The 27,007-nt window shown below is 42.9% G+C and overlaps 1 protein-coding gene across 3 annotated transcripts in view; it reads left to right on the top strand.

Annotated features, from left to right (window-relative positions):
- The first annotated feature begins 688 nt into the window (after positions 1-688).
- The window catches only part of Tapt1 (transmembrane anterior posterior transformation 1), a 49,843-nt gene continuing 23,524 nt past the window's right edge, over positions 689-27,007 (top strand). The window contains exons 1-3 of one of the 3 annotated variants that reach the window (XM_038312181.2): positions 689-884; positions 8,765-8,895; positions 20,881-20,999. In XM_038312181.2, coding sequence (XP_038168109.1) covers positions 695-884; positions 8,765-8,895; positions 20,881-20,999 — 440 coding nt within the window. In that variant the 5' untranslated portion in view covers positions 689-694. Of the gene's footprint in view, positions 885-8,764; positions 8,896-10,102; positions 10,184-16,139; positions 16,242-20,880; positions 21,000-27,007 lie in introns of those variants that run through there. The other 2 variants (XM_038312188.2, XM_038312189.2) reach the window with 2 other exon arrangements.

Here is a 27,007-nt window from a genome sequence, read left to right on the forward strand (position 1 = left end):
GGAAAGCAGTGACCAGGTGACAGAACCAGGCCACCTTGGCTGCCACCCGCTGTCACCTAACCTGAAAGGCAGCCCAGAATGTCCGCGGCGAGCCAGGCGCATCAAGCACACTGCCCGTCGGGCCGAGTCCCCCACCTGTTGGCACGCTCCCCCGAGCTAGGCTTTGGACACTGTCCACGGACAGGGAATGTGACAGACGATCATAAATATGCAGGACAGATGCAGCCAAGACAGCAGAGCCACCGGGCCGGCGCCGGCGGGAGCCGCGGAGCTGGAGCCCGGCCTCAGTCGCCGCGCTGCCAAAGCCAGGCGGGTCGCGCCGGCGCACTCGGGTCACCGCAGTGGCACCAGGGCCTCGGGTCGCGCCGACAACCACGCCGATCCCCGCCGCCGCCCGCCGTCCCCCACTGCGCCACCCGGCAGCATGGAGCCCGGCGCGGCGGCCAGATCCGCGGAGCCCGCCGCGCGCCACGGCGACGGCAGGAAGAAGATGGCGGCGGCCGTGGCGGCGGCCACCGCGGCCTCCCACGCGCCGCTGACGCCAATGGCGCGCGCCGGCCGGCGGGCTGCGGATGGCGGCGGCCCCGGCTCGGGCGAGGGGCGGGGCGAGGCGGCGAGGGGGCCGGCGGGAGGCGGAGGCCGGGCGGGCGGCTGGAGGGAGGTGGTGGCGGGGACAGTGTGTGGCGCTCGGAACATGGCGGGCGTCTGCGACGCGGCCGCCCCGGGAGAAGGCGGCGGTGGCGGCGCGGACGGCCCCGAGCGGACGGGCCGCGGCGAGGCGGAGCAGCCGGGCGGTGGCGGCCACGGGCCCGCGCCGCAGCACACCGAGACGCTGGGCTTCTACGAGAGCGACCGGCGGCGGGAAAAACGCCGCGGCCGCGCAGGTGAGGCGGGCGGCGAGCGGGCGGGCGGCGCTAGGCCGCGGCGGGCTGCCGAGGGGCCGACGCGGGCTGAGGTGGCGGGGACGCCGCAGTCTCGGGTCGGCGCGCGGAGCGACCGCGGCTCGGATGGCTCCCGAGTCCCCGCGGCCGGTGACAGCTCCCCCGGCCGCTAGTGCGCGCGGCCCGACGCTCCCGCGGCCATCCCCGTGCCAGGTGCGTCCCGGAGCTCGGCTGTTCTCCTGGGTCACCGTCTGCTCCTGGCCGGTCTCAACAGTGACAGGCGTCTCCCGCATCCGAAAGAGGTCAAAAATTGGAAGCGCAGGGCTTTTTAGATGATGTCCATGCCAAGGTGACTTTCCCTCCCTGTGTTTTATGCGAAGTTGAGCCTCGGAAACCTGTTAACTTACTCTTGGAATACGGTTTTCGTAGACTCAGCTGACAGTGTGATCGTGAAGTTCAGTAGTTTCCTCCGAAATGTGCGGCATCCCTTAAAATGTTACATGTGGACTTTTCCTCAAACTGAAACTTCTGCCAGGAGGAACAGCTTTGCCACACAAGAAAATATGTACCACTTTTGAGCCCCACCGTCCGTAAACACTTTAAAGCATTCTGCTAAAATATTAGGGTTTCTGTGTGTTCTCGGGTCTTATTATTTTAAAAGAATTTTTAATAGCTTTGGTGTTCATAGTGAAGCTGTGTAGTCAGCCCTGAAGAAAAGGGAAGATTTTGACATGTCCCTTTCATTTGGTATAATTCTTACATAGTAAGTCCAAGATCTTGGACAGCAGCTTGATGGCGTTTCTTCCCACTTATTCCAAGCTACTACAGTGGAATAAGGGCTGTGTTAGCCTCTGGAGTGTGCAGCCTGTATAAACACACATTCAAGTTATCATTCGCTGTGGGTGTTGAAGTTTTAGCAGCACAAAATGACTGGTGGATAGATCTGATAGAGTTGCCCCTTCTCAGAATTGAATGTAGAGTTTTACGTTGGTCTCCATATCTTTGAAAACTTGGGCCCAGGCTGTGCCTTGTTTGGTCTTTTTCGATTAGCCACTTCAAATTTTTTCCAGCATTCTCTATTTGGTTTAGTTGTCAGTTAAACTCTCCCCTACAAGAGTATTTGCTTTCTGAATTGGCAGGACCTCATAAGACAAAGTCTTCCATCTCTCGGCTGCTTGTTTACTTAGATCTGACTGCTGCAAGCAATAGAGGTGACCAGGTTTCAGTACGGTTTCTTTGAAATTTTTTTGAGCTTCAGGAAAGCCGTTACTGTTGAAACCTTATGTTGTTTGCATGAAGAAGAAGAGAACGAAGCTGTGAGGAGCCCTTGGTGAACTCAGACCTTGAACTTGTGAAGAGGTGGACTTTCCTAGGGTGCCCCTGGATATTTGGATTTCCATAAATTCACCTCTTAGGACACACTTGTTCTTCCCCAAGGCAGTCCACTGAGCAGAGTGTACTTAGTAGGTCAAAAGGTAGAGTTGTCAACTTCCAGTCCTTACTAGGGAGATACAGCATTAGCTATTGGGATGACCCTCCTTGTTCCTCTGTCCATCCATCTTGTGTAAGGGACGGATAGTGGCTACCCCTGTTTTGGTAGGCGACATTAGGGACCTAGGCAGGCATCCCAGGATCATTTCAGTTAGAGGTACCAGCCAGTGGTTTTCCTCTGTGGGTTCCATATGAACCACCCCCTTCTGTGCCCTGGTGTCTGACTTTAAGATTCAAGCAGCTCTCACTGTTGCTGATGTCTGCCCACCTCTGACTGGGACTTCATTTGGCAGTGGCATCTGCCTAAAGTAGAAATCTATGCGTTCTTGATTCACCTCCAGTGCTTTCTTCCAAGGCTGTTAGCTTTCTTTGCCTCCTTTCCAAAATATGGGAAACTTACTGGTTGGGCCAGAGAGCACCACCTGGTGTCAGGCTGGAGACATCTCTCCCTGAGTCATAGTCTCCTAAAACTGGGTGCTCACGCTAAATAAAGTATTACTTGACCCTTCTCTGTAAAGGCTCCTGTGGACTTGCCCTGGCCTCCCTCTGCAAGCTAGGGCAGTCTTTGCTGCTCCATTTGAAAGTCATAATCTTGTTGTCTAGATGGCTCTAACCATCACTTAGTTCCGATGTCCCCTTTACCATTTTCCCCCAAGGAATTCAGGGCTTTTATTATAAGACATTTGTTGGTCAGTCTGAACAGTCTAGCAGTCTCTTTAAATGAATATCCAGTTAAGATGCTTATTCATACTTAAAGTGAAATAAAATGAAGTATAGTGGTCAAGGTTCATTTTGTTATTGTATTCTTGCCTATCCTAATTATCTGTTGAAGAAAATATTTGTATATGTGTGTGTGTTTGAGTATATACAGCTATAAATAAAACATGTATTTTTCTGCCAGTTATGTTTTCTTTCTGCTTCGCAGACTCTGCTCTCATTTGATTCTCAGCAGCATCTTTTTTTTATGCTCATGTATTGTCTGACAGATACTAGTACTTACACGTTAGCTCAGTTAGAAATTGATACGCTACTCACCATTCTTGTCTGTGGTCTCTGGCCTCCAACTCTGGGAATAGTGATCACCAAGAACTGCGGTCTCACCTTGTTCTTTTTTCATACTTTTAAATTCTTGCCTTTTCATGTTGCACTTTTACACATAGACCAGATAATAAGTAGTGCATATCATCCTATTCCTGTGTTGTCCCCTTTGACCCATCCACAAAAAGTTCCAGGTGAGAGAGGCTCTATGTCGCTGTACTTGCCTTTGGGAATAGATGCCCAGCGAGTCAACTTTGGACTACAAATTAGGCAATCTGTGTTCTTAGCTTGGTTCAGTTGTTGAATTGCTTTTGTTTAGACTACTTGCTTAATCTAGTTGGCTCTGTTTCATCAGGCCACTACTAAATAGTATTTAACTTAGCTGTTTTACTCTCCATGGAGACTTAACAGAGGTTTGTTATAAGATAAACATGACACCTGCCCAGGAGCATGAAACAGTTCCCAATAAGGCAGGTGTAGGAGGTGAGCAGATAAGCCTTGCTTGTAAAATGAGATGCCTGATGTCAGGTGTGGTCATCAGTGCTGTTGGCGCTGGACGGGTGCTGGACTGTTGTTCTCTGGCATGCTGACTTTCGGAGCTCACCCTTGTCCCATTTGTTTCCTCTCCTTGCCTTTGCACATCTTACTGTAGCTCCATGAGAAGAAAGTAAAACGGAAACCCAGAAAAGCCAACTGGTTTTCTGTTACCAGTTCCCACAGATTGTCAATGGGCTTCAAACAGTTCATAGTTTCTGCATCTTATTGTTTGTGACCTGAAAATGTCAGCTGGCTACAGGATTGTTGATATACTTATCACATTTTTAATCCTCTGTTAACTTTAAGATGTTGCTTTCATTTTTGTACCTTTCTGTCTCTCTAGACTCTTCCTTTTTACTAGCCTAAATGAGACCATAAACATTTTTTAAAGAGTGGGAGGCAGAAGTAGGAAGATTCTGAGTTCAAGGCCAGCCTGGGTTACAAGGGGAGCCCAAGTCTCAAAAAACAAAACAAACAATAAAAAGCTCCAAGAATTTGAATATAGTATGCAAAATGGTTCTTTTTCTTACATTTGATTTAGGAGGGCAAAACTACTATTGTGTTGTCTCCTAGAAAACTTGATTCCTAGTCCTGTACAAAATATGCCTGTGTGTAAGAAAAGTATGTTTAGTATTTAAGGTATCTGTTTAAACTTCAGAAACTCTTTTCTTAAGGCTGGAGATATGCATGTTTCATAGTTTCTTAACAGTCAACCAGCATTCCTTTCCAATTTGCTTTTTTAAATGTGCAGTGCAGTATTTTAAGAAAGATATATTTAGACCTATTGCTGAACATATAAATATATGTATGATTACTCATTATTTTAATAAATACTTCTTGACCCTAGCTTCTAGTTTCTAAAGTAAGCTGTAGTAAGCTGTCTCTGGTGAGTAAGACTAACAGTTCTGTTTCAGGGGTGAGGAAAAGGATTGACACATTTATTTCTCAAAGTACAGGATTGCAGAGCATTTCTGTGATAGGTGAATATTGATTTAAATACACTGGTAGAATTGATTTGGACTTACGATTGGTGTTAGTTTGCCTTATTAATGTGTATACTCTTCTAATATAGATGTAATTAGTAAAGTAGCTCTATTTTCAAAAGATTATACCCTAAGTCATAGTACAAGTAAACTCAGATAGATCTATAGAATGCCATCTCTCCAGGGAGTGAGGGGGACAATGGCATACAGGCAGCAAGACCAACATGACAGGTCATGTCCAAGGCAGTAGACACCCTTTCCTTTGACACAGGTCAGAGCAGACTCTAGCTAGGTCTTTTTCTCTAACATAACCAACAATGGGTGTGTGAATGTAATCATGGCAGGAGAGAGAGCGCCATGCGTTTGCCGGTCAGAGTTCTGGGCTTTGCTCTCATGTTTGTCCTTTAAGTGGGTCGACAGATCTGTTGATTTTCTCTTTCTTCATTTGTATTATGTGAATACTGTTGTCTCCCCCTCTTTAGTTATAATTGTTCTGAGAATTATATGAAGCGGTGAAGAGAAGACATTTGTAAGCTGCCTCAGAGTAGAAGGATCCCATCCCTTAAACAGGGTCTTATCTCCTTATTGTTGATAAGGAGGCAGGATAAGGGCCTTCAAGCTCTTTCCTACCATGAAACCTGGGGTTTGGTCAGCATTATTTTACTGTACCTTTGAAAAGCATTCTCCAACTCATTAGCATGGTGTTGTGTGCAGAGACAACTGTTACATTTAGAGCTTGCTTAGGAGGGCATTATAAAAATAAGGTACATGGTACTTGGTTTATGGTCTCCTAAGGGAGTGCGCTGGCTTAGTGTGGCTGCACAGAAGTGACCTCAGGTTCTGTGGAAGTACAGAGAATAGGGACTGATGGAGTACTAGGTTTTTCAGAAGGAGTACAGGTGTCTGTTTTAAAAAACACTTGGGAGCTGGGCACGGTGTCTCATGTCTATAATTCTAGTACCTTGGAACAGAGACAGGAGGATCACTGCAAGTTTGAGGCTAGCCTGATCTGTATGTGAGTTCTAGGCCAGCCATCCATCCATAGCAACTCCCTATCTCAAAAAAGAACAGTACTGGAATATGCAATCTAGTAGTGAAAAACGCCCACTTGACCGGAACTCTGACTCTGGTCTATCACTTGCTTTTGAGATAACCTTGGAGATGCCTTTGCTTCTCTATGCCTTGGTTTTCTTTTCCTTCATCTGCAAGACAGCCGTAGCTATAGAAGTGGTTTTACAGTTTTGAGTACTTTTAATTAAAGAATACTCTTTTATGATTTAATGTTTTAGCATTATAGAATCTAACTTGGGGCAGGAGAGATGGCTCAGCAGTTAAGAATTTAACTTGGTGCTTAACACTAACATTCTTGTATTTCTAGAGGTAGATTCCTCACATGGTCCTCTTTTGTGTTTATAATATAGTCATAACATTTTTGTGCATATCATGACCTGTTTATGAAATCTAATTAATGTAGGTTATATTGTTTGTTAAATGTACTTGTGATACTTTTCACCGTAGAACCAGGATTGCAGAAATAGTATTAATAGATATTAGGTAACAAGCACACCAGGAATGGTTACTATTACAGTTAATATGTAGACACGACACTGCATCTGCCTTGTGGTTTTCATCTGCTCTCCCACAAACACTGGCAAGTGCCTCAGGATCTGTGTGGAAGGAGGAACTGGCAGCAGGCTCAGTTTTCTCTTTGGGGAATTTGAGATCTGTGACTTGACCGTCATGGACCTCAAAGGTGGGAGAGCTGGTGCGGTAGTCCCTTCTCCAGCTGACCCCACATTCTTTTCGTGGGCCAGAACAAAGCACTGAATATATCAAAAACTGACCTCCGCAGTCACCAAGGAAAACACCACTGTGGCAGAGAATTTTCCCAGTAAAACAAGATGTATCCGGGACTTTTTGTTATAGTTTGCTCTTTTAAAATATAAAACTATTGTATAATGACCTGCCTGTGTGTCTCTTTAGTACAGATGACCGACTCCTACTATCCCCTACTTCTGGCTCATGTTGAGCAGGAAACCTCCGATCCTGAGATGGCACCTTGGCACCACTCTCAGGGGTTAGGCGCAGGCCCCTTAGGCTGTCATTTATAATCATAATCACTGAGGACCATGGGCCAAGGCTGGAGGGCCTTAGGTGCTGCCAACTCCCAGTCTCAGAACAGTGCCAGCCATAGCACCCAGCAGCCCTTCTCTTCTAGAGACTTGTATTCTCTTCCTTTACACTTCTGAGTTGATTGTCTTTAAAAAGTATATCATTGATATTTACTAAGTTCCACTAATGTTGAATATTTGGATTAATCCTACTCTTAAAAGTTCGTGTAGATCATCCCTAGTTAAGTCAGTGTTAAATAAAATTAGATGAGTAATGCCAAAAGTTGAGACCGAACTCAGTATAAGCGTAGCTTTCTTTAGGGTTAGCATTTCTCATATGCAGCACATTGGGGCTCTCTTTTTCCCTTAAGATTTTGCTGTAGTTCTAAAAAGTTTCTCACCCAAAGTTTTACTCTTTGTGGGTGAGGTTATAGTGCACCTTTAAGTCTGAGCATCTGTTAATATAAGCAGAAGCGTTTGTATTTTGTGTCTACTTCACCCCATGACTTAACTGTAACACCCTAAGAAGGGAAAGCAGGGTACCCAGGGTACACAGTGACCCTGCCAACCCTGTACCAAGCAACTATGGGGAAATGGTGACATTTCTCCCCATGAAGTCTTGCCCTCCCCCATTTCAAACTCAGAAATTTCTTGGTATATTACCAGTTCTGCAAATACAATATTAGTCTGCTGTTTAGAGGTGTGTGTATGTGTTTACTTACATACAACATTCCACTTAGCAGAATAAGTCAGGCATGTGACCAGAGCTAGGAATCGTTCCAGTGCTGATGGAAGTAAGCTTTAGGGCATACTGTTCAGACCCTCAGCTAAGCCTGCTTCTGGTTCGCAAGGACCTTCTGAGGCTCATTTTGACTGTCCCCACTTGCCACATTTGTTTGAGCAGAGCGCAAGCTCAGAGGTGAGTTTGAAAACCTTGCTATCCTGTAGAGTGAGATGGTGATGGCCAGGTTGTTGAGGTTCCATGAGAAACATGGCACACTAGAAAAATGGGCTCGGGCATCTCCACCTCAGCTGCTTACCTCAAATCCAGCAGAGCCAAACACATTTCAGCTACTTTGGCCTTGCCTTCCTCTACTAATCTAAACTGCCCGATGAACTTATGCTGGAGGAGCAGAGGAAACATACACAAGTGGCCCAGCCTCTGGAAAGGGAGGTTCCACTTTGTGTGGCTAATGACCTCAAGGCGGTGGGAAACTTCCACATAGCAGGAATAAGCTGTCACAGGGAGAGGTGCTGCTGCTGCTCGCCCACTTCTGCAGGCTCTCGGGCTCACCCGAGCAGGAGGCAGCTGACCTCTATCTGCATGGCTGCCCTGGCGTAGTGATGGGCTGAAAGCAGTGCCTTCCAGGCCTCTGGGCTACTGGAATACCTACTTGATGGAGTCTTCATAACTACTCTTTCTTCTGTGTCCCTACCGTCCGTCCACACCTGTAGCACCATGAGACCCAGATCTGGTTGGAAAGATGTTCTGACTTCTCTGGCTCTCGGTCACCGTCCCTTCCAGGCTCCCTACTGTTTTCAATTTATACACCAGTACTCAGTCCCCAACAGTCCCCTCCGGCATCTGGGTGTCTCTCATCAAGCACAGATTGTGGCATTCCCCTTTTGCTTCCTATGTGTATTACTTATGGCCCCAGCTCACCTGTGAGTTCTGTGATAAACACTGTTCTTTTTGTTTTGTGTCATTTTCTTTTTTCTGTAGAACTTTCATTATTGAGGTTCCTCAGTGCTGAACTAACAAGAGGGTACTTCCTCGAACATAACGAGGCCAAGTATACAGAGCGAAGAGAAAGAGTGTACACTTGTATGCGAATACCAAGAGAATTGGAAAAGGTACTTTTTTTTAATTTCCAAACATCATTTGAAAGTTTTAATTGTGAAAAAAAATTATGAACAGCTTGTGTTGAGTTTTTAAAATCCTGTAAGTAACATGGTAAGTAATTGAACGTGTTTGGGGCTATAGGATTTGCTGTTTAGAAAACAGCTTAGGGCAGCTAGTTTTAGTGTGAAGGGAATATTACTGACTCTCTCCACGCCTTAGTTTGGTACTTACTAAACACAGATATTTTCATCTTATCCAGGATTTACTTTCTGTCTCTGAGCTCTGCTAGCTCCCTTCAGTTGTGTGCGTCTAGAATAACACTTTTTTTTTTTTCCACTTACGGTATTTAATTTCAGCCTTTTCTGGGGCTTCAGTTTCTTAGAATAGCCACATGTTTGAAGACATAGGTGACAAACCTTCAAAGGAAAAAGATGACTTGTTTAGCCCTTGTCACAGAAAGTGTCCTGTTAAAGGTAAACACAGATGAAACAAGACCAGGTCTTCGGTGGCTTGTTGCAAGGTCAGTCAGAGGACAGGAAAGCCCTTTTCCTCTGATGCTGCTGGGCTAGGAGTCCTGAGAGATTTCAGATCTTATTACAAGGAAAGATGTATGAGCTAACTCATTGGTTTTTATAGTAACAGAAGGCTTGTCGAGTCTGGCTGCTTCCTCAGAACTGTGCTTCCTATTAGAATGGCTGTGGGGAGCTTCCCAGCTTGTTCTTCTCTTGCACTGTGAAGCAAGAGGTGTGGCAGGCGGTGGAAAACCAGCACCCAGCCGATGAGGAGAATAAATGTAGGCAGCCAGCTTCAGCATCTTTACTTTGTTGAGGTTCTTGGTAGAGTGTCACGTGCTACAGACTTGAGGAAGCTAGCACTGGAGCGAGATTTGAGATTTAGAGGACTGCCGAGGAGAGGCAGAGGCCCTGTGTGTGCCAGTGATCAGCGCATCGACTCTGAGAAGGATGGAGGAGCCCTGGAGCAGCCTGAGGGACTAATGGAGCGGGGGGGGGGTGGGGGTTGGCTGGGGGAGGACTCTGCAGCATCCTCTCCTCAGCACCAGAGTAGCTGCATTTTCTCTTGGGGGATTCAGCTAAAATTGTGTCTGGGGCTGGCAAGGTGAGACAGATGTTTGTTATGGGAAGAAAGGAGATTTGAAATGAGGTATGTTGGAAAACACTGTTTGGTTGCCTTTTAAATCTCATTGTTTATTTTTTCCAGTGATAAACCATGGGGCTGAAGTGTTTGGACGTAGTGTAGAGGCAGGGGGAAGACAATCTGCTGACATCTAGTATGTCTGGGGTAAGACCAACATATACCCACCTAGCCTTAAGTTTTTCTCTCAGTGAGCAATCCCAGACACTGTGTTTCTCGGGAGAAGACAAGGAGGAATTTCTCTGCAAGCACAGCCAAACTTCTCAAATGCAACCAGGGTCTCCCTTACAGTGGGACCATATGTATGTGGCCCCTTTGTTACAATATCCATTGTTTTCTTCATCAGAACAAGCACAGTGTATACATCATTTTTCTTCATAGCAGTTTTAAAGTGGCAAGCAGATATCACATTTCATGGTGAGGAAATGCCCACAGGTCTCAATAAGACTTAATACAAGCAAGTATTATTAAACTGGAGTCCACTGTGAACCACAGGTGGGTTAAGTAATGTATGTGGTGTGTTGCCATCAGGATTTGCCTTTTCAAAGAAAGAATCTGTATCAGGAGTTAGTATTGTTTATAACATTTCATTTATTTGTATAAAGGTTAAATGTATAATATCCCAAATTTGAATTAACTTCATTTCTCAGTTATTTTCCCTCCATGAAAGTGACTGCTGGCTGTAAGTCTTTTAGGAACATGGGGAATGCTTCAGAAGAGAGTCATATTTTCCAGTTGAGTACACTTCTCCTTGACTGCTAATATAGAAGCGGGACCTCACTTAAAGCCTGGGAGACTCTTGGACATTCAGGTTAATCAAGATGATTTCCTCCCTTTTAGTTAACATTGTCTATATCAACATACGATACCTTATTGACCGTTTTCTTGGTAAACGCTGTCACATAGTCACATAATGTTATCTGGAAGAGATACTTTGCAATTAGAGAGCTCTATGCTTCTCTGAATTCTGCAAGGACTATAAACATCGCTGTTTATACTTTAAGGCCAAGGAAAATCAGTTCAGTATCTTTTACCAAACCTGTCAACTAATGTGCAACAAAATAATCCCAGAAACTACATATGTCAGTGATTAACAGTGATTTACACTTACTGTTGTGTAGAGATACGTCCTCTGTTTAAACAGTACTTCCAACTTTCCCCTAACATTCCATCTCAAACTTCTTCCTCTGATATAAGGCCCTGACATTTTAGAGTACTTCTTTGGTCTGTGTAGGGATAAATTTCTTCCTTTCTTCCTTCCCTCCCTTTCTCCCTCCTTTCCCCCTTCCCTCCCTCCCTTCCTCCCTCTCTCCCTCCTTTCTTCCTTTCTTTTCGTGCAAGCCTCCCAGTCCTGCTCAGCTTTGAGACTCTTCTAAGGTCTATTCCTAAGTTCTTTTGGTCCATTTGGGGAGTGTCATTCTGTGTCCCGTAAAGCTGAGGAGACTGGCATTCTCTGTGAGAGAAAGCATGAGGCAGAATAGTGCAGTGGCTCTCAAACCAGGTTGCTGCTGCTGGCTTCAGATCCCAGCCCCACGGCTTCTGGCTGTGACTCCTGGATTATTCCCTCACCTTCCTGGGCCTGGATTTCTTGCTTCTGGATCAACTACATGTCAAACCCTGTAGAAGCATTTTAAAATCTTCACCAGTCCTCACTTTAGCACTTTCCAGGAGTGTTCTGCCGTAGACAAGATGGGTTTCTTCATCCACAGGTTTCACTCCTAAGCATCGGGACGCGGCAGGAGGTGCTTGGGAGAGACCAGGTTCCAACGCTCCCTTGGGTCCCTATTTCCTAGTTTGCTTTCATTAAACATGACTTTGCCAACTGTGCAAGAGATGATTGTTTGCCAGCCTTTCTCAGATTGCTAACCACTGGTAGACAGAAAACATAGGAGAAGCCGATGTCCCCACTTTCCTTTTAGTCAGACTGTCTCGGGGTAAACCTGATCTTATTCATGAAGATTTACCAGACAGGCACACTATGTAGCATGGCCTACAGTTGATTCATAGTTCACAACTTTTGAAGTTTAGTTTCAGTGGGATACAACTAGAAGTTAGTTGAGGAAAAAGTCCCATGCCTTCTGCCCTGTCTGGCAGTTTCTGTGCTGACTTCCAGACTGAGTTTACATCCCATCCATATTTTGGTAAGGACCAGTACTAGGGAATGATTTACTATGTGTCACATATGCAATTATCTCTGTCCAAGGGCTGTTTTTGTTGTCTCTGTGAATCTAAAATTGCAATTTTGCAAAAATTAAAATTTTGCAAGCCTGCCCATCATAGTGTTTTCTAAAATTCCCTGACCAGTTTAAGTGCTAATTTAAGGAAATAAAGATCACATACTTACTGATTTATTTGCTCTCTCTTAAGTACTTATAATATATCCTAGGCATTTGTAGCATGGAAATGAATAGGTAAATATAAAACTCATATTTTATCATGTGGTCATCTTGGGAAATATTGGATACAGAAGTAATTATAATAGAAGGTAAAGAATGAGAAGTGCTTTTAAGCTGTATAAGTAAAATGCTGCTAAGAATTTCAAGAAGGGAAAGTTTGCTTAGAAGGTGAGCTACAGAAGAAGGCTGAGGCAGAACCTGTGAAGAAAATTGGTGTGGCAAAGTTAGAAAAGGAAAGGCAGATTGCAGAGGCACAGTGAGCATCGCTGGGTATGTGTGCATACACCAGGTGGTACAGGTGACGGTGCTGGAAAATCAGAGATGGGCACATGGTGTGAAAAAGGAGCCATCAAGAACTGGAAGATGAGCTTTGTCTAGATTGTCTTAGGATCAGGCTAAAGAGTTTCGAATGTAGGCTTCAGGAGGAGACTACCCAAGATGTATTTGTTAGGAGTGTTCTGGCTGTATGTAGCAGACAGTCAGGGTAGTAGAGGCTTGCTCAAACATGCTTTATCTCCTTCCCTTTGAGCAAATGTAGTCCAAGGAGGTCTCAGTTGGTCCAGCAGGCTAGTGACCTGCCATAGCTCCAAGACCTCGTTCCACCCATTCTCTGGTATTTAGCTACTGGTCATCCCGATTATTGATTTTAAGTAGAAAGTTGAGAACAAGTTATTAAATCTGCATTATAATCAGAAAAAAAAAGAGGGGCAGGTAGTGCCACCTTTTGATGCCCTTCCTAGAGAATTAAAGATTTCCCTGAGCTCTCAAGACTCCCACTTATGTCTTGTTGACTAAATAAAAATAAGCACATGGCTACTCCCAACTGTAAGGGGGACTAGGGTGATGAATGTTGGGTTTGGGCAACAGAGCAAAGGGTTAAGAACAGTTACTGGGTTAGCCTCAGAGTTCTGCTTCTGAAAAACTAGGACAGCAACAGTCAGTGTAGACTGAAAATGAGCAAGGAAAGCTCATATCCTTCCTTATGTTACGTATCTTTCTATAAAATATTATCTACAATTGATTTATTTACATCTACTTGTCATTTATCCTTCATGTTGGATATATATCAGATATAGGTTACAATAATTATTGTTGTGGAACTTTTACAAAAATTACTTGTTTATGATCCTTGCCTGTTATGAAAAGTTAGATTAAAATGAAAGTATCTTTTACCTTGTAATGGCATGCTTTGGGCAGCCATTCTTTCATGGTTACCATACTTTGTATATGATAGTTTCTAAATATATCTTATGTAAACTAAATTCCTCTGTTTAGTCTTAAATGCAGCTACCGTTTTTAAGGAATCTTTCAACCACCTATTTATTCATCATTATTTATTTATTTTGTTGTACTAAAGATTAAACACAGGGAGGTGCAATGAGGCAAGTGCCCCACTACTGAACCACCCCAATTTTTATTATTTCAAAACAGATCTCGCTAAATTTGTCCTAGAACTTACTGTGTAGCTTAGACCAACTTCAAAAATGAAAATTTCCTGCCTCTAGCAAACTCACAAATTTTTTGAACCTTAAATTTATCAGGTTGAAGGTTAAAAATAATGATATTTATGTAGTTGGTCAGATTTTTTAAACTGGCCTAAACAACTAGAGAAAACAAAATTTACTTGTTCATATTATTTCAGAAGTACAGTGCGTAAACCTTAACTCTGTGGCTTCTGAGTTGCTGGTGAGGCAGAACCTAATGATGGGAGTGGATGTCAGAGACAAACAGAAAGCCGAGAGAAAGCAGAGAGGTGTCCAGGGTAGAATACAGCTCCTAAGGACAACCCTACCGCAACCTCTCTCCTCCCTAGGCTCTGTCTCCTAAATTCTCAGGGTCTCACCTGGGAACCACATGGTCAACACATGAAACTGTTGTAGGACCTTCATATTCATCCACAAGACACGTGGAGATGTGTTATTACTAAGCATGGACTTTTAGCCAAAAAGAAGAGGGGTTCCCAGAGTACCAGAAACTTGTGGTCCAGCATCAGCTGCCTGCTCGTTTGAGCCTCCTTAGGACTTTACTATATTTATCTAAGATGAGAAGATTGACAGAGTCATCTCAAGAGGCCTAATAGTCTATGAACCTGTCATAGTTACTTTTCTACTGATGTAAAAAGACACCATTACCAACACAACTTATAAAAGAAAGCATTTTGTTGGGGGCTTGTTTACAGTTTCAGGGGGTTAGTCCAGGATCGTCATGGTGGGGAGTGTGGCAGCAGCCAAGCAGGTAGGCATGGCTCTAAAGCAGTAGCTGAGACCTTACATCTTACCTGCAAATTCAAAGCAGAGACAGACAGACAGAGACTGGCCTGGTGTGGACTTTTGAAACTTCAAATCTCACCCCAGTGACACACCTCATTCAAGGCCACACCTCCTAATTGTTTCCAAAACAGTTCCAATGAGTAGGGAGCAAGCATTCAAATATATGAGCATGTGGGGACCATTCTTATTCTAACCACCGCAGACCTTTTAATGAATTTGCTCTGAGAAATGGAAAATAGATGGTAACAGAAAAATTCTAGTAGGAGAACTCAATTCTTGCCCTTTCTTGACAGTAAGCAAAGTTAACATTTAAGTAGAATAATTCAAAAGTTTATCTCATAGTAATGAACTTAATTTCAACATATAAAGCTGGTTTTGTTTCATCACAAATAATAGCTATCAGTTCACTTTTCGTGAATCAGCTCCCCATTTCATTGTGAAACTGACATACTGCTTACTCAGACCCCTGTTTCTGTCAGTGACTTATTGGTCATCCTCTTGGTTTCTAATTCCATGATAACATGTTTATAGAAACTTCCTCCAGATCCATCTTGGGATGAGTCTTTCTTTGTCTGGGACACACACGTTGCCCAGATCCCCATTTAGGGAGTTACCGAGAAGATGGAAGACCAGTGCAGCCTGATTGGACTCAGCATTTTGGCAGACCTTCCTCCTCTTCTTTCCAGAGTGTATCATCCCTGCCTGAGGCCACGGTGACAGCACCACCCTCAGAAATAAGGCTTGATAAGATGGGACAGTAGCCAGTGAATTATCATTACCTCTCATTGTGAAGTTGCTGTTGCCTGCTGGGCACATAAGACCATCCAGCTAGTTAAAAGACGACTGTTTGTAACCTTACAACTTAGGAGCTGTTGGTCATAAACTTTTTGTCTTGTTGGCTTTGGACACCTTACATGATGCCACCTTGATCCCTTCCTCAGACTGTTTTGACTTGACTGCTTACTGTCCACCTAACAAGGCTGATCTCTTCCTGAAAAGTAGATCTGAGCCTAAAAGGTGTGTTGTCACCTTGCGTCCACTTCCTCGTCTGCAGGAGCTGTGAAGGCCTCATGTATTTGGGTAACTTTCATCCTATTCCAGCTTTAAGGGCACACTTACTGTCCTGCATCTGGCCAGCTTCTCAGCAGGACCCTCTCTGCCCAGTCTGTCCCATTAAGAGTATCAAGTAGTAAATAATTCTGCCTGTGTATTGGGAAAAGTCCTAACCAAGTTAGCATAAGTGGAGTGCTTAGGACATAACATCAGATAAGAGAGTAGAAAATAGTAGTGTCATTCATTGTACTTACCTTTCCACAAATTCAATTCTTCAGTTTCTCTACCCTTCATGAAGTCTGTCTATTGTTAATTGTGCACCAGATGTGGATTATGATGACTGGGATGCATTGATTGAGATTGCCTTGCTTTCTGTGCTTACAGGTGTGTATATAAACTCACCCAGCACAGAAGAACCTGACTCAGCAGTCCTTTTGTTGGCCATCTGAGTATAGACTTCTTAGGGACATGAATTTTTGAGTTCAGGTACATGGAAATTATTTACTCTGAAGATATCCTTGAATGTGTGGCAATTATGTTCAAAGTCAGATCCCTACATCTGCGTTTGTTGAGAATTTCTGGATAAGAAGTTGAGCTCCTTAGCTATGAACTGAAGATGGTATTATGCCTCTTATATAACTATATCCACAGCCGACACCCCCCATTGCATGAGGCGCATGTTTCTGTGTGAAATTCTGGTCCTCCTGACTGCCTGGCGACTCTGTTGTTCCCTCTGGAAATCTTTCCTGACTGTCTTGTGCATAGGCTTCAATGCACCTCACATCTCCCAACACAGACACCACAAACACTGATCCTTCCCTGGGGTTTTTAAAATAGTCACTTTAGTTCTTAATTTGTAGGAAGGCATGAGCGGCCTCTCTCACCATTGAACACTGCTGTGTCCCAGGCACTCCACTTAGCCTTCTTGCTTAGGACTCTTCCCTGGCTCACCACTCACTACCCTGCACTCACTGCACTGTTTCCTTCCAGCTCTGAGATCATTAACACCTTGTGGAGCCTCTGTCCCCGGGACCTTTTTTCCCCAAGTGTAGAACCAGATACAAAGTGGCAGTTGGGGCCAGAGAGGGAGTTCTTCTAGGCTCTTTACCCATGTTCTCCAGCCAGCACTCAAGCCGCAGTGCCTGACATAGCAGAAGGCATGTGCTGGCCTCGGTAGAGGAGACAGTACTCAGAATTCTGATGAACTCTGAAGAATCATACATTCCACAACCGTTTCTGTTTCTTTTAGCCATAGTTTTATTTTGAAATTTCCAATGACATTAAGGGAGGGGCCCTGGAGGTTTTTTTATTTTCAACTTAAAAAATCAAATTCCCCATGGATAGAAGCTATGTTTTTGTTTAAGACAAGTGTTTCAAATGGCTAAGAATAACATTAATAGGTTCTGTGTAAATGCTTAGAACATTTCACAAGTGTTTAATATTTATTGCCCAGCAGTGTTACAGAAACATTACCACGCCTATAACAGCCTCAACACAGAGTTATCAGATGGGAAAAGCCTTCAGTGAATCATTTTTAATATAGAGGACTAGGAATTCAGCAGTGAATCTGAGCATAGAACATGGTGTGGTTTTCTGCAGAATGACCAACATCTTTGCCATGGCCCTGCTGCTCCAGAACATATCCGTAGTGTCACTGCAGAGTTAGTCCTGGCCTGGTGGCCATAAGGGGCTGCACCTCTAGAGGCCTCGGTAGACTGAGGGACAGCTCTCAGTCAGACCAGCAAACAGTCCTCCCCTTGATCGCACTCAGGGCTTGCAGTGGTCACCTCAATTAATTAAGCCCATGGTTGTTTTTGAAGGAATCTTTTTATGCACATTTGATCAGTCTGTGCTCTGAAGACTGAAGAGAATATATTTGAGAATGGAGTGTCTGCAGTTTGTAACTTGTAATTCAAATTCACCTTCATAAGAAGTTCCCACCGTGTCCCAGCACTGCCCTCAGCAAAGGCCCGCTGTCTCCATGTCTGCAGTATCTGCTCCGGAAGGAACCAGACTTTAACTCATCTACCTTCGTAGGCTGAGGGTTTTTTTTTTTTTTTTTTTTTTTTTTTTTTTTTTTATACTATGAGCCAGCATGGATTGGTGGTTCATGGACTCCTTGAGAACACGTTTCACTTGGCACTCAGGATTGGAGATGTCATTATTTAGAGGGAAAATAGAAAACATCAGCTTGTGCTCCAAAAGCAGATACTATTTTTGTGAGGCTTTCTTCCCATTATTTTGAGTATGTATATGAATCTACATAGTGAAATACAATGTAAAGTGTATTCTTAGCTGTGGGAAAGTTCCAGACAGCCAGGGATACACAGAGAAAACCCTGTCTTAAAAAACAGCAAACAAACAAACAAATCACTGCTGTTTTTGTGGTAGTCACAGTTTTGCATTGTTTTGAAAATGAAGTGATTGTCCAAGGAAGGCAGGAGACCTTCCTGTCTCAGAAAAAAAGCTGCTTATATCACCAGTGTCGTTCTTCACTTTCTGCTTTGCTAGAGAAGGAACTCATTCACAGATACTTAAAAATGGCTAAGTAAGTTATAGTTAGTGTAAATAAAAAAGAAATACAAATGACCTGCCTTCCCAAGATACCACACAAAGATTTGAAAGTATACATTTACATTGATGTGTTCTCAAAGTGTTTCATTTGTCGCATAAAGTTAGCAGCCAGTCTAAATGTGTGATTCATTAAATCTTGGATTTTCTAAAGATAGTAAGCAGATTATAAGATAAGTTAGTGAAAAGAAAACCCAGCCTAACCCATAAGACTAGTAAGAATAGTGGAAATACTCTGCTTGAATTACTTGAAGAAGCAAAAACAGGAAGGACATTTGGTCTGACTGAACAGACTTGCTAGTTCCTTTGCTGATGCACATCCCTGGGCCAGCTTTTAGCCTTCACATCCATGGCTTCCTAATGTGTCAAGCAGAGGTGACCATTTCCTCAAGAGCTGATAGGAGCATTACATGCTGAACACCTACACCTGCCCCTTGCTGGAACGCTGCAGACATTGGCAGGAGGCCAGAGCATCCTGAGTCACCGTGTCCATGAAGTGGATGATGGACAGTGATATCCTGCACAGGGCTAGGCTGACACTCCACTTGTCTAATTTCTTTGCATTTGTAAGGAATTTAGAAGAGTGCTCTTTGGGAGAAAATGTGATGCCACAGTGGCAAGGACTGTCCTCTTCCCACATCTCCAAACTGGGGGGCTTTCCTCTTGCTTTTCCTTTGCATTTTGTACTCTCACATTTGTGACTATTTACCTTCACTCAGCTAAAATGGTTTTAAATTGCAGTCACATGCTCTCCTCTATCTTAGTCGTGAGATCTTTACCAGCTCCAGTGGTCCAGCTTTAGGGCCTACACAGTGTAAGAGGGATATTACTCATCCACTGGGTTTAAGGCATAGACTTGCATTGTGAAAGGAAGGCCTTTAGACTTCTCCTGCTGCGCACCATGCAGGATACTAACACAAAACCTGCTGAGCTGAGGAGGAGTTTTATTCTTCCCATCTTTACTGTCTTGCCAGCACCTCGCAGCCCTTAAGGCTTTCTTTCTCCCTACTCCTCTAGGTCTGGCCTAGCATGAGCTCATGAGGAGACAGGCACACACTGCTCTTCTTAGTGTTTGTGTTCTTGTGTAGACATACCCAAGACTCTTCTTGGGATGCGCAGACAGAAAAGGGTTTCTCAAGGGCAGGAGAGTCGTAAGTAAGGACTGCTGCTCAGTCTTTAGTACTCCTCTGCATACCCGAAAACATGGATGGAAACCAGCTCTGCACACCAGCAGTGGCATCTGGGTGACTCATGAAGGGGGAGGACCTAAAACTGTAGTCTTCCACATGGCTTAGATTAGCATTCTGCTCTCATTGTTGTTCACGAGTCTAAATTGTTGAAAAAAAGCTGTATATTCAGATTAAGAAATCTGGCATATAGATAAGGTATTTGTTTCTTAGATTTTTGTCAGAAATTAATAAAATATAGGCTTTTGCTTAAATATGTATGCATTTGTTGGCTGACACTACCATAACAAAGTATTGTACATTGTACAGTTTAAGCAACAGGAATGTAGTAGGAGGAAGCCTGCCATGTAGGAGTCAGCAGAGTTTGTTTCTCTTTGGTTTTTGGACAGGCTTCTTTTCCAAAGGTCCTCATCTGGTCATTCCTATGGGTGTCTATGTCCTAATTCCCTCTTTTATAAGAGCACCAGTCTGGGCTGGAGAGCTAGCTAAGCCATTGAAGGCAAGGCTCACAACTGCCATCTCCAGGGTAGCAGTCATTTTGGATCAGAACCTAGCCTAATGACCTTTTCACCTAAATCACCTCTTTAAAGGTCCCATGTCCTGGAAGTTAGAACTTTCTCATGAGTTTTGAGAAACTTCTTCTTACAGCAGGGTGAATTTGGATAGTACATACAGGCAGGGCAGTTTATTGCCTCCAGTTATACAGGGTATTGTAGTGAGAGCATATCCATCAAACATGTTTGTATGTCAGGTGTACAGGTAGTCACCATGTTTGAGCAGCAGAGTTTAATAAACTAGGTCCAGTTACTTCAAGCTAAGAAAAGGCTTTAGTTCCTTTTAGGAAGCATCCTGCTATATTTAGTGGGGGAAATGGAAAGTATAAATCCATAAGAAATGGGATAGGTTAAAAATAGTAATTATTTCTGCAGTCAATCAGAATAGGGCTTTCCAAGTATAGCAGCTATCCATGCTTGCAAAATTATATTAAACTTAGTAACCAGTTTATAAAAACTGTTCAAATTAAAACTGCCTCTATCTGTCTGATGAGCAGGACATAGAAGAATAAGGTTAAAGGTAGGAAGCTCATCTGAAAGATTTTACTTAGTTTCTCTAATGTTTTAAGAAGTACCAGAAAGCCACGTCATTGAGTCCAAGCAACTCATCTTTTGAGTAGTTAGTTGGCTTCTGTGGATGGTAAACCGAAAACTCTGGAAGAGGAATGAGAGCCTAACATTGTGCTGTTTCTTCAACCAAGTAATCGGGAATTAATTTCTCATAAGTTTAGAAATCCTGAATGTTTGAATTTGGGTCTACAACTATTTAAAGAATATTTCTCTTTTTTCTCCTTCTCTCCTTTGTCAATGTAGCTCATGTTTTTTGGGATCTTCCTGTGCCTCGACGCCTTTCTGTATGTGTTCACCCTGCTTCCCTTAAGAGTCTTCCTGGCGCTCTTCAGGCTCTTCACTCTGCCGTGCTATGGCCTGCGGTAAGTTTAAATCCTTGGCTACTTTTAGTGTCTAAACAATTAATTTGCTTTATAACTTGTAGGGTTCTTAGAATAAAGATGACTCATATAGTTTCAATCACAGGTCTTTAAACACTGCTTCTCTGTTCAATTTATATTAGATAATGTTACACATCTTATATATGCATTGTTTTCCAGAGAGATCTTGGGCCAAACCTTTGCTTAGCCAGTAAGCTGATACTGATGTGGAGGGTTGTGGGGAGCAGGAGAGAAACAGGACTGAAAGTAGAGACTGACTGCCATGCTCTTACCCACCTGTATGTGGGTTATGAGGTCTTCTGGGCCTCATCTGTGAAAGAGCCAGGTTCTAGGCTGGGCAGGTGGATATCTTGAGTCCCCTAAGTAGCCATCACTGCAGGCTTCTTCCTCTAGTTCCCTTGAAAATCACTGTTGGTGACCTGTGAATCCTTCATCACAGACTTCAGCTGATGGCAGTAGAGAACTATAAAGGCACCATTCTGATAGGGAAAAAAGTCAGCCCAAACCACCTTGGATGGAGTGCCTGCCTCCCCTAAGCTTGTCTCTCATCTGTCAAAAGAGGACATTGAGAGATCAGTACCAGTTCCCAGAAACCTGGAGATATAAAAAGCATGCCAGCACCCAGGAATAAATACCAGTTCCTTTCACTTCCGCTCTACCGATCAGAAAGGTGGGGGGTTAAGCCTATGTGGAGTTGTGTGCTTTTGTTCTCCAGGGGAGTAGGAAGTCTGGTTTTAGAGTGTCCTTCAGATAGTCATGTCGGCATGCCTCTACTCCATGTCGTCACCTTTACCTGTGCTACTTGGCTCCAGCACAGTTGTTTGAGTTCCAGCTCTAACAAGGGTCACTTTTGTAATTTTTTTTTTAAAAATTCTTTTCGGTTTGAAAATTTAAAATGCTAAAATGAATAATAACTTGTGAAACTCCATTTAATTATGGTGAATATTTGATGGAACATAACATTTGGAATTATGGTTTTACCACCAAAGTTGAATTAAAAAAAATTACTAGTGCGTATTCAAAAGTGTAAATTTTTTTTAACAGCAGTCAAATTCTTATATTTATTTATTTATTATATATACAGTATTCTATCTTTGTGTATGCCTGCAGGCCAGAAGAGGGCACCAGACCTCATTACAGATGGTTGTGAGGCACCATGTGGTTGCTGGGAATTGAACAAAAAGTGTAAATTTTTTAAAAGACTAAAGTCACAAAGACCTTTCTTTGGAGGTAGAAAATGAGCCTATACTTAGTACTACTAGTAAATACAGTCCTTCAAAGGAGCCTCGGTCCATTGAAAATGAAGAAATGCTTCTCATGCAAATAGAATAATATAATAATCAGGTTGTGGAAGGAATAAAAATAACTCTTAGCAAAATTGCAGAGAATAAAACAATTTTAAGAGTGCAGCTTACATCAATGTAATAGAAGTTAGTATTTTATATCTGTAATCTTTCTTAGCTTCCAGAATGATATGAATTATGCCACATGGTTTTTTTTTAATATTTATTTATTTAGTATACAACATATGCCTTCAGGCCAGAAGAGGGCACCTGACCTCATTACAGATGGTTGTGAGCCACCATGTGGTTGCTGGAAATTGAACTCAGGACCTTTGGAATAGCAGGCAATGCTTTTAACCGCTGAGCCATCTCTCTAGCCCCTGCCACATGTTTTATTTAGACATAAGTTAACCAGATGGGGAGATTGTCTTAGGAGCTTAGGATCTGTCACTATTTTTTTTGACTTTGAGGAGAGTTTTCCAGAGGCTTGATCTCATTGTCATTAGTAAGCATTTAGGGACCTCTGTGGCCGGGTGCTTTACTCCTCACAGCCCCACCTTCATGTGCTGCTTTCTGTATTGAGAGCTTGCTGGGTCTTGGCATTTTAGTTCCCTTTTCACAAGCCAAACGAAGAAAATCGATAAAATGCTACCAGTTGTTAATCTTCATGTGTGGCTGCATAAAGAGGGAGATACAGGGATGTTAGATTAACCCAGTGTAACAAGCTGACATAAAATAACTAAGGTCGTGCAGGGTTCCCCCATGCGTTGTCAGTGAGATTACTTCTTCGTTACTCCTTTATCAGCAGTGCTGAACAGGTTCTTGTTCTATCGGTGGCATGCTCTGATCAGCTGTTGGCATTCTTGTGTGAAACATTGGAAGGGTTTATAACCTAGAGACTCTTCTGGATTGGTTCATCCCTTTCTATGTGGATAGCGCATGGGTGACATACATTGCCTGATAATGGCATGTCAGTGTTCTCAAGATTCTCTTGAGGGTCAAATCCATCATCTTATTTGAAGATACTTTGTATTCTTGAAGCATCTAATACTGTTGTATGCTCAAAATCATTTCTGTGTTTCTCTGGCAGTTGGGGAAGCAGAACTTGTGAGTAGCACCTAGCATAGCCTTTCTATTCTGGATATTAAGAGGTATTGCAGAAAATAGGAATTTTAAGTCATTTCCTCCAGCTTGCTTCAGGTAGATGAGTGCTGCTTCCTGTAGTCAACCCTTTTATAATAGTGTAAGGGGTTTTTTTTTTTAGCACATAACAATGATTGCTTTAACAGATTAGTTTGAAGCATTTTTCAGTCAAAATTAACTTTAGTCACATTTGAAAAGTGCCTTCTATTTCCGTGGTTTTGTAACTAAGAGGACTGTAGGGGGCAGCCTAGTATAGCCAACTTGTAATACTCCCTCTGCAGTGTAGGGCTGTCACTCATATTTAAATAATAATTGAAACCCGAGAATACAGTTAAAATTGTAGAGAAGAATTTCAACCATTTTGAAACATCTATATGAGCAGGCAAGATTACAGAAAATATGAAGTATTGCTTTAATGCCTTACTTAGTACCTTCAGTATTGTTTATCTGAGTTAAGCAATGTGTATTTAGAATAATGTGAGCCACAGTTTATTTTCTCTGAACAGTGAAAACAAAGCCTGTAGATTGTTTAAAGCATGGAAATATATTAGACTGTGAAAAGTGACTCTGAACAAAACTGCTGCTAACATTATGCTTACAGCCTTTCAGGTATTTCTGGAAGACCGAAATACATTTGATTTTTACAGAATTATTTTTAAATAGCCAAATTCTTCTATCTTACAGCTTCCCTTTCAATGTTCTCTACTTCCAAACTAAAGATTATTTGATTGTTTTGCCTGTCGCTGTTTCATGTTCCATCTTTTTCAGCAAAGTGCTCTCTCCTCCAGTCTGACTCGAACCTGCAAAGTTGACTGTGTGCTTCTTCCCAGCCGCTCTCATTCTCACCTCTTCTGTTTCAAAAAAATTTTTTTTATTCAAAGAATAAAAATCTTCCTAGTCTCTTTGTTAATTTTTTTCCAAAAATAGAAAAAAAGTGTGCTTGTTAATTAAGCCCGACATGGAAACAGTAAACTGTAGGGGGGCAGAGACTCAGCAGCAGCAGAGTTGCCCTTTGTCATGAGCCTTTCCTCCTCTGCCTGAAGTCTCTCTGGTCAGCATCTGTGACAGGCTTTTTAAAGCAAGCAGTGGCCCCGACCCAGAGTGTCTGCTTTGAGCCTGTTCCTAGATCTTCTGCTGTCTTGATGTGGTTTGAGGTTTGGGTTTTTGTTGCCATTGATAACAATGGACTGAACAGAGACATTGCCTTAGCCAAGAGTGAGAGGCAGCAAGATTTTGTAGCCTCTTCAGTAACTCGGCCTTCATTTTGACTTCCTGGTCAGCAAACCATGTTGACAACTCCCAGCCAGCTAAAGTTGTGTTTGTGGGGGATGTTGTTAGGATATAGTTGTGAGTCTGCCCTGGAGTGTGCTGCTGGTAAAGGATGCTGCCCTGCTCCTGCAGAAAGCGCATACCATTCTCAGGGATCTTAGAAAGACCTGGCTGCATCTGTTTCTGATGAATTAACAGTCTTAGCCCCTGCTACCCAGTGTTTAATGAGAGAGAGAGGGAAAGAGAGTGATGCATCTAGGATCATGAGAAACAGATTCTTTCCTTTCCTAGATAGGATAAGATAGCTCATCTTTCAGAAGATTAGGATGTTTTTGATACTGAAGACATAGAAACAGAATTGGGTTATGATAATTATATGAGTTATTGGGGTGTATCAAATATCGTCTTTCTAAATTTAACATTCCAAGTTTGTGAAATATGTTAAAAATACCAATTATATATGTAATTTAAGTAGTATCATTGTGAATACTCTCTCTTCCTAAAATTTCCATTATTTTGTGCTTTAGAATTCTGTCACACTTAGTTAAACATTGAATGAGATTGCAGAGGAAAATGGTTAGATCTTGGCCCAGAGCCTACAGCTGCTAGTAAGAAAGCCCTGCCGAACATTATAGTGCTAAGTGCTAGATTTAGGAATACAGGGGTGTTTTCTTTTATAATTAGAGTAAATAAAATTCAAACAGATTTTCTGGTCCCATGTCTTGGTTTTAGACATGATTCTTACTGAAGGCTTCGCTGGCTTCTTTTTTTTCTTGTTTTAGGAAAGGAGAGTATCTTTTCTTTAGAGTGCTGACCCCATAGGAGAGTTCTTAGCTCCCAAAAGAACTATGGATTTCAAGTTCTTGAGTTTCTTCACCTGTTGGCTTTCTTCCATGTGCCTTAACCTCATTCAATATAGTTATGTTCAAATTAGCATTTTATGTGCAGTATAAATAGGCTTTTCTCCTACCATACAAAATTAAGCCTTTGAATCTGGCCTGCATAACTAATGCCACCACAAGAGCATGTATGGAGAGCTCCTAGTATCTTTGTTGGGGAAACAAATACATCCATTATTTCCTCTTGCCAGGCTGATGGTGTGCTGCACCAGTGGAGAGCATTATACTGTTGCATAGAAAGCCCTCATAGCATCAGGTTTTGTTGTCCCGTGTTCCTCAGCATGACGCTCCAAGTAGCGTAGCAACATTACAACCTTCTCTCTTTCTTTCTCTCTTGTAAATCAGACCGAAGGGAGGAGCACTTTCACTTCCTTTATAGGATGGAGTGTGGTGGCACAGGGACTCCTTGTGGTGAGTAAACCCTGATTTTTCCTTCTATACTCTTGGCCAAATTGACCTCCGTACAAAATCAAAAGCGCCAGCATAGGCCACATAACCACTTGAGGATGGAAGCCTGAGGAACTAGGATTCCTGTCCTTCACTAGCATCCTCACTTGGTCTGAAGCTTTATCCACGTTTATCCCACAGTGTTTGACCATACCTCACCCCCGACAGTCACCTGTGTAGTAATCTCTAATGACTTGTTTGGGTCTCTGTGGCAGCAAATACCCCAATCCTTGCCCCAGGACACAGCCCAGCTGCTTGTTCCTAGAAGCACTTTTTACTATTATTCCAAACACAAACAGCTTCATAAATCAGCCAGCCACTTTGTTCTAATATAACTAATTTAAGGTAGAAGAAAAGATGTTAGCCATCAGGTGTAAACGGCTAAGAGATTATTTAGTTACTGTGTGTCAGTCAAACTTGAGAAGCTGTTCAGTTTCCCAGGTCAGGAAAAGCATCTTATTCTTAGTACTTTATTCTAGTCTACTTTAGGATTATAAAGGGACTTCTCTTAACAATGTGAACACATGAAATACATAGGTTTTAAGTCTCAATAGTACTTGTCCTCCCCCCTTTAGTTGCACACATATTTTACATTGAAATAAGTCATGCTGACACTTGGCCTGTGTCCATGGCTTGAAATTAACTGAGCAGCAGGGCTCTGGTGCCTCAGCTTGTGGCTGCCTCTTCCTTCTTGATCTTGCTAGTACCAGTTTCACTTTCCCGGTAGAGTATCAAGGGTGGGGCTGCCTCTCAATGAGCATCATTCTCCGCCAAGTAATTCTACTTACATGGATCTGTGAGACTCTAAATGGCTCAGAGATGTATAATGTATAAAAGTAAAATGTATAATAAGAAATTGCCATTTGTAATAACTGCAAAAGTATAGTGGAAGTATTTGTAGGAATTAAAAGGTGAAATTTAGGGATGCAGAGAATCTTTTAGTATGGTT

This window comes from Arvicola amphibius, chromosome 1 (genome assembly GCF_903992535.2).
Source record: "Arvicola amphibius chromosome 1, mArvAmp1.2, whole genome shotgun sequence".
NCBI classification, from domain to species: Eukaryota; Metazoa; Chordata; class Mammalia; order Rodentia; family Cricetidae; genus Arvicola; species Arvicola amphibius.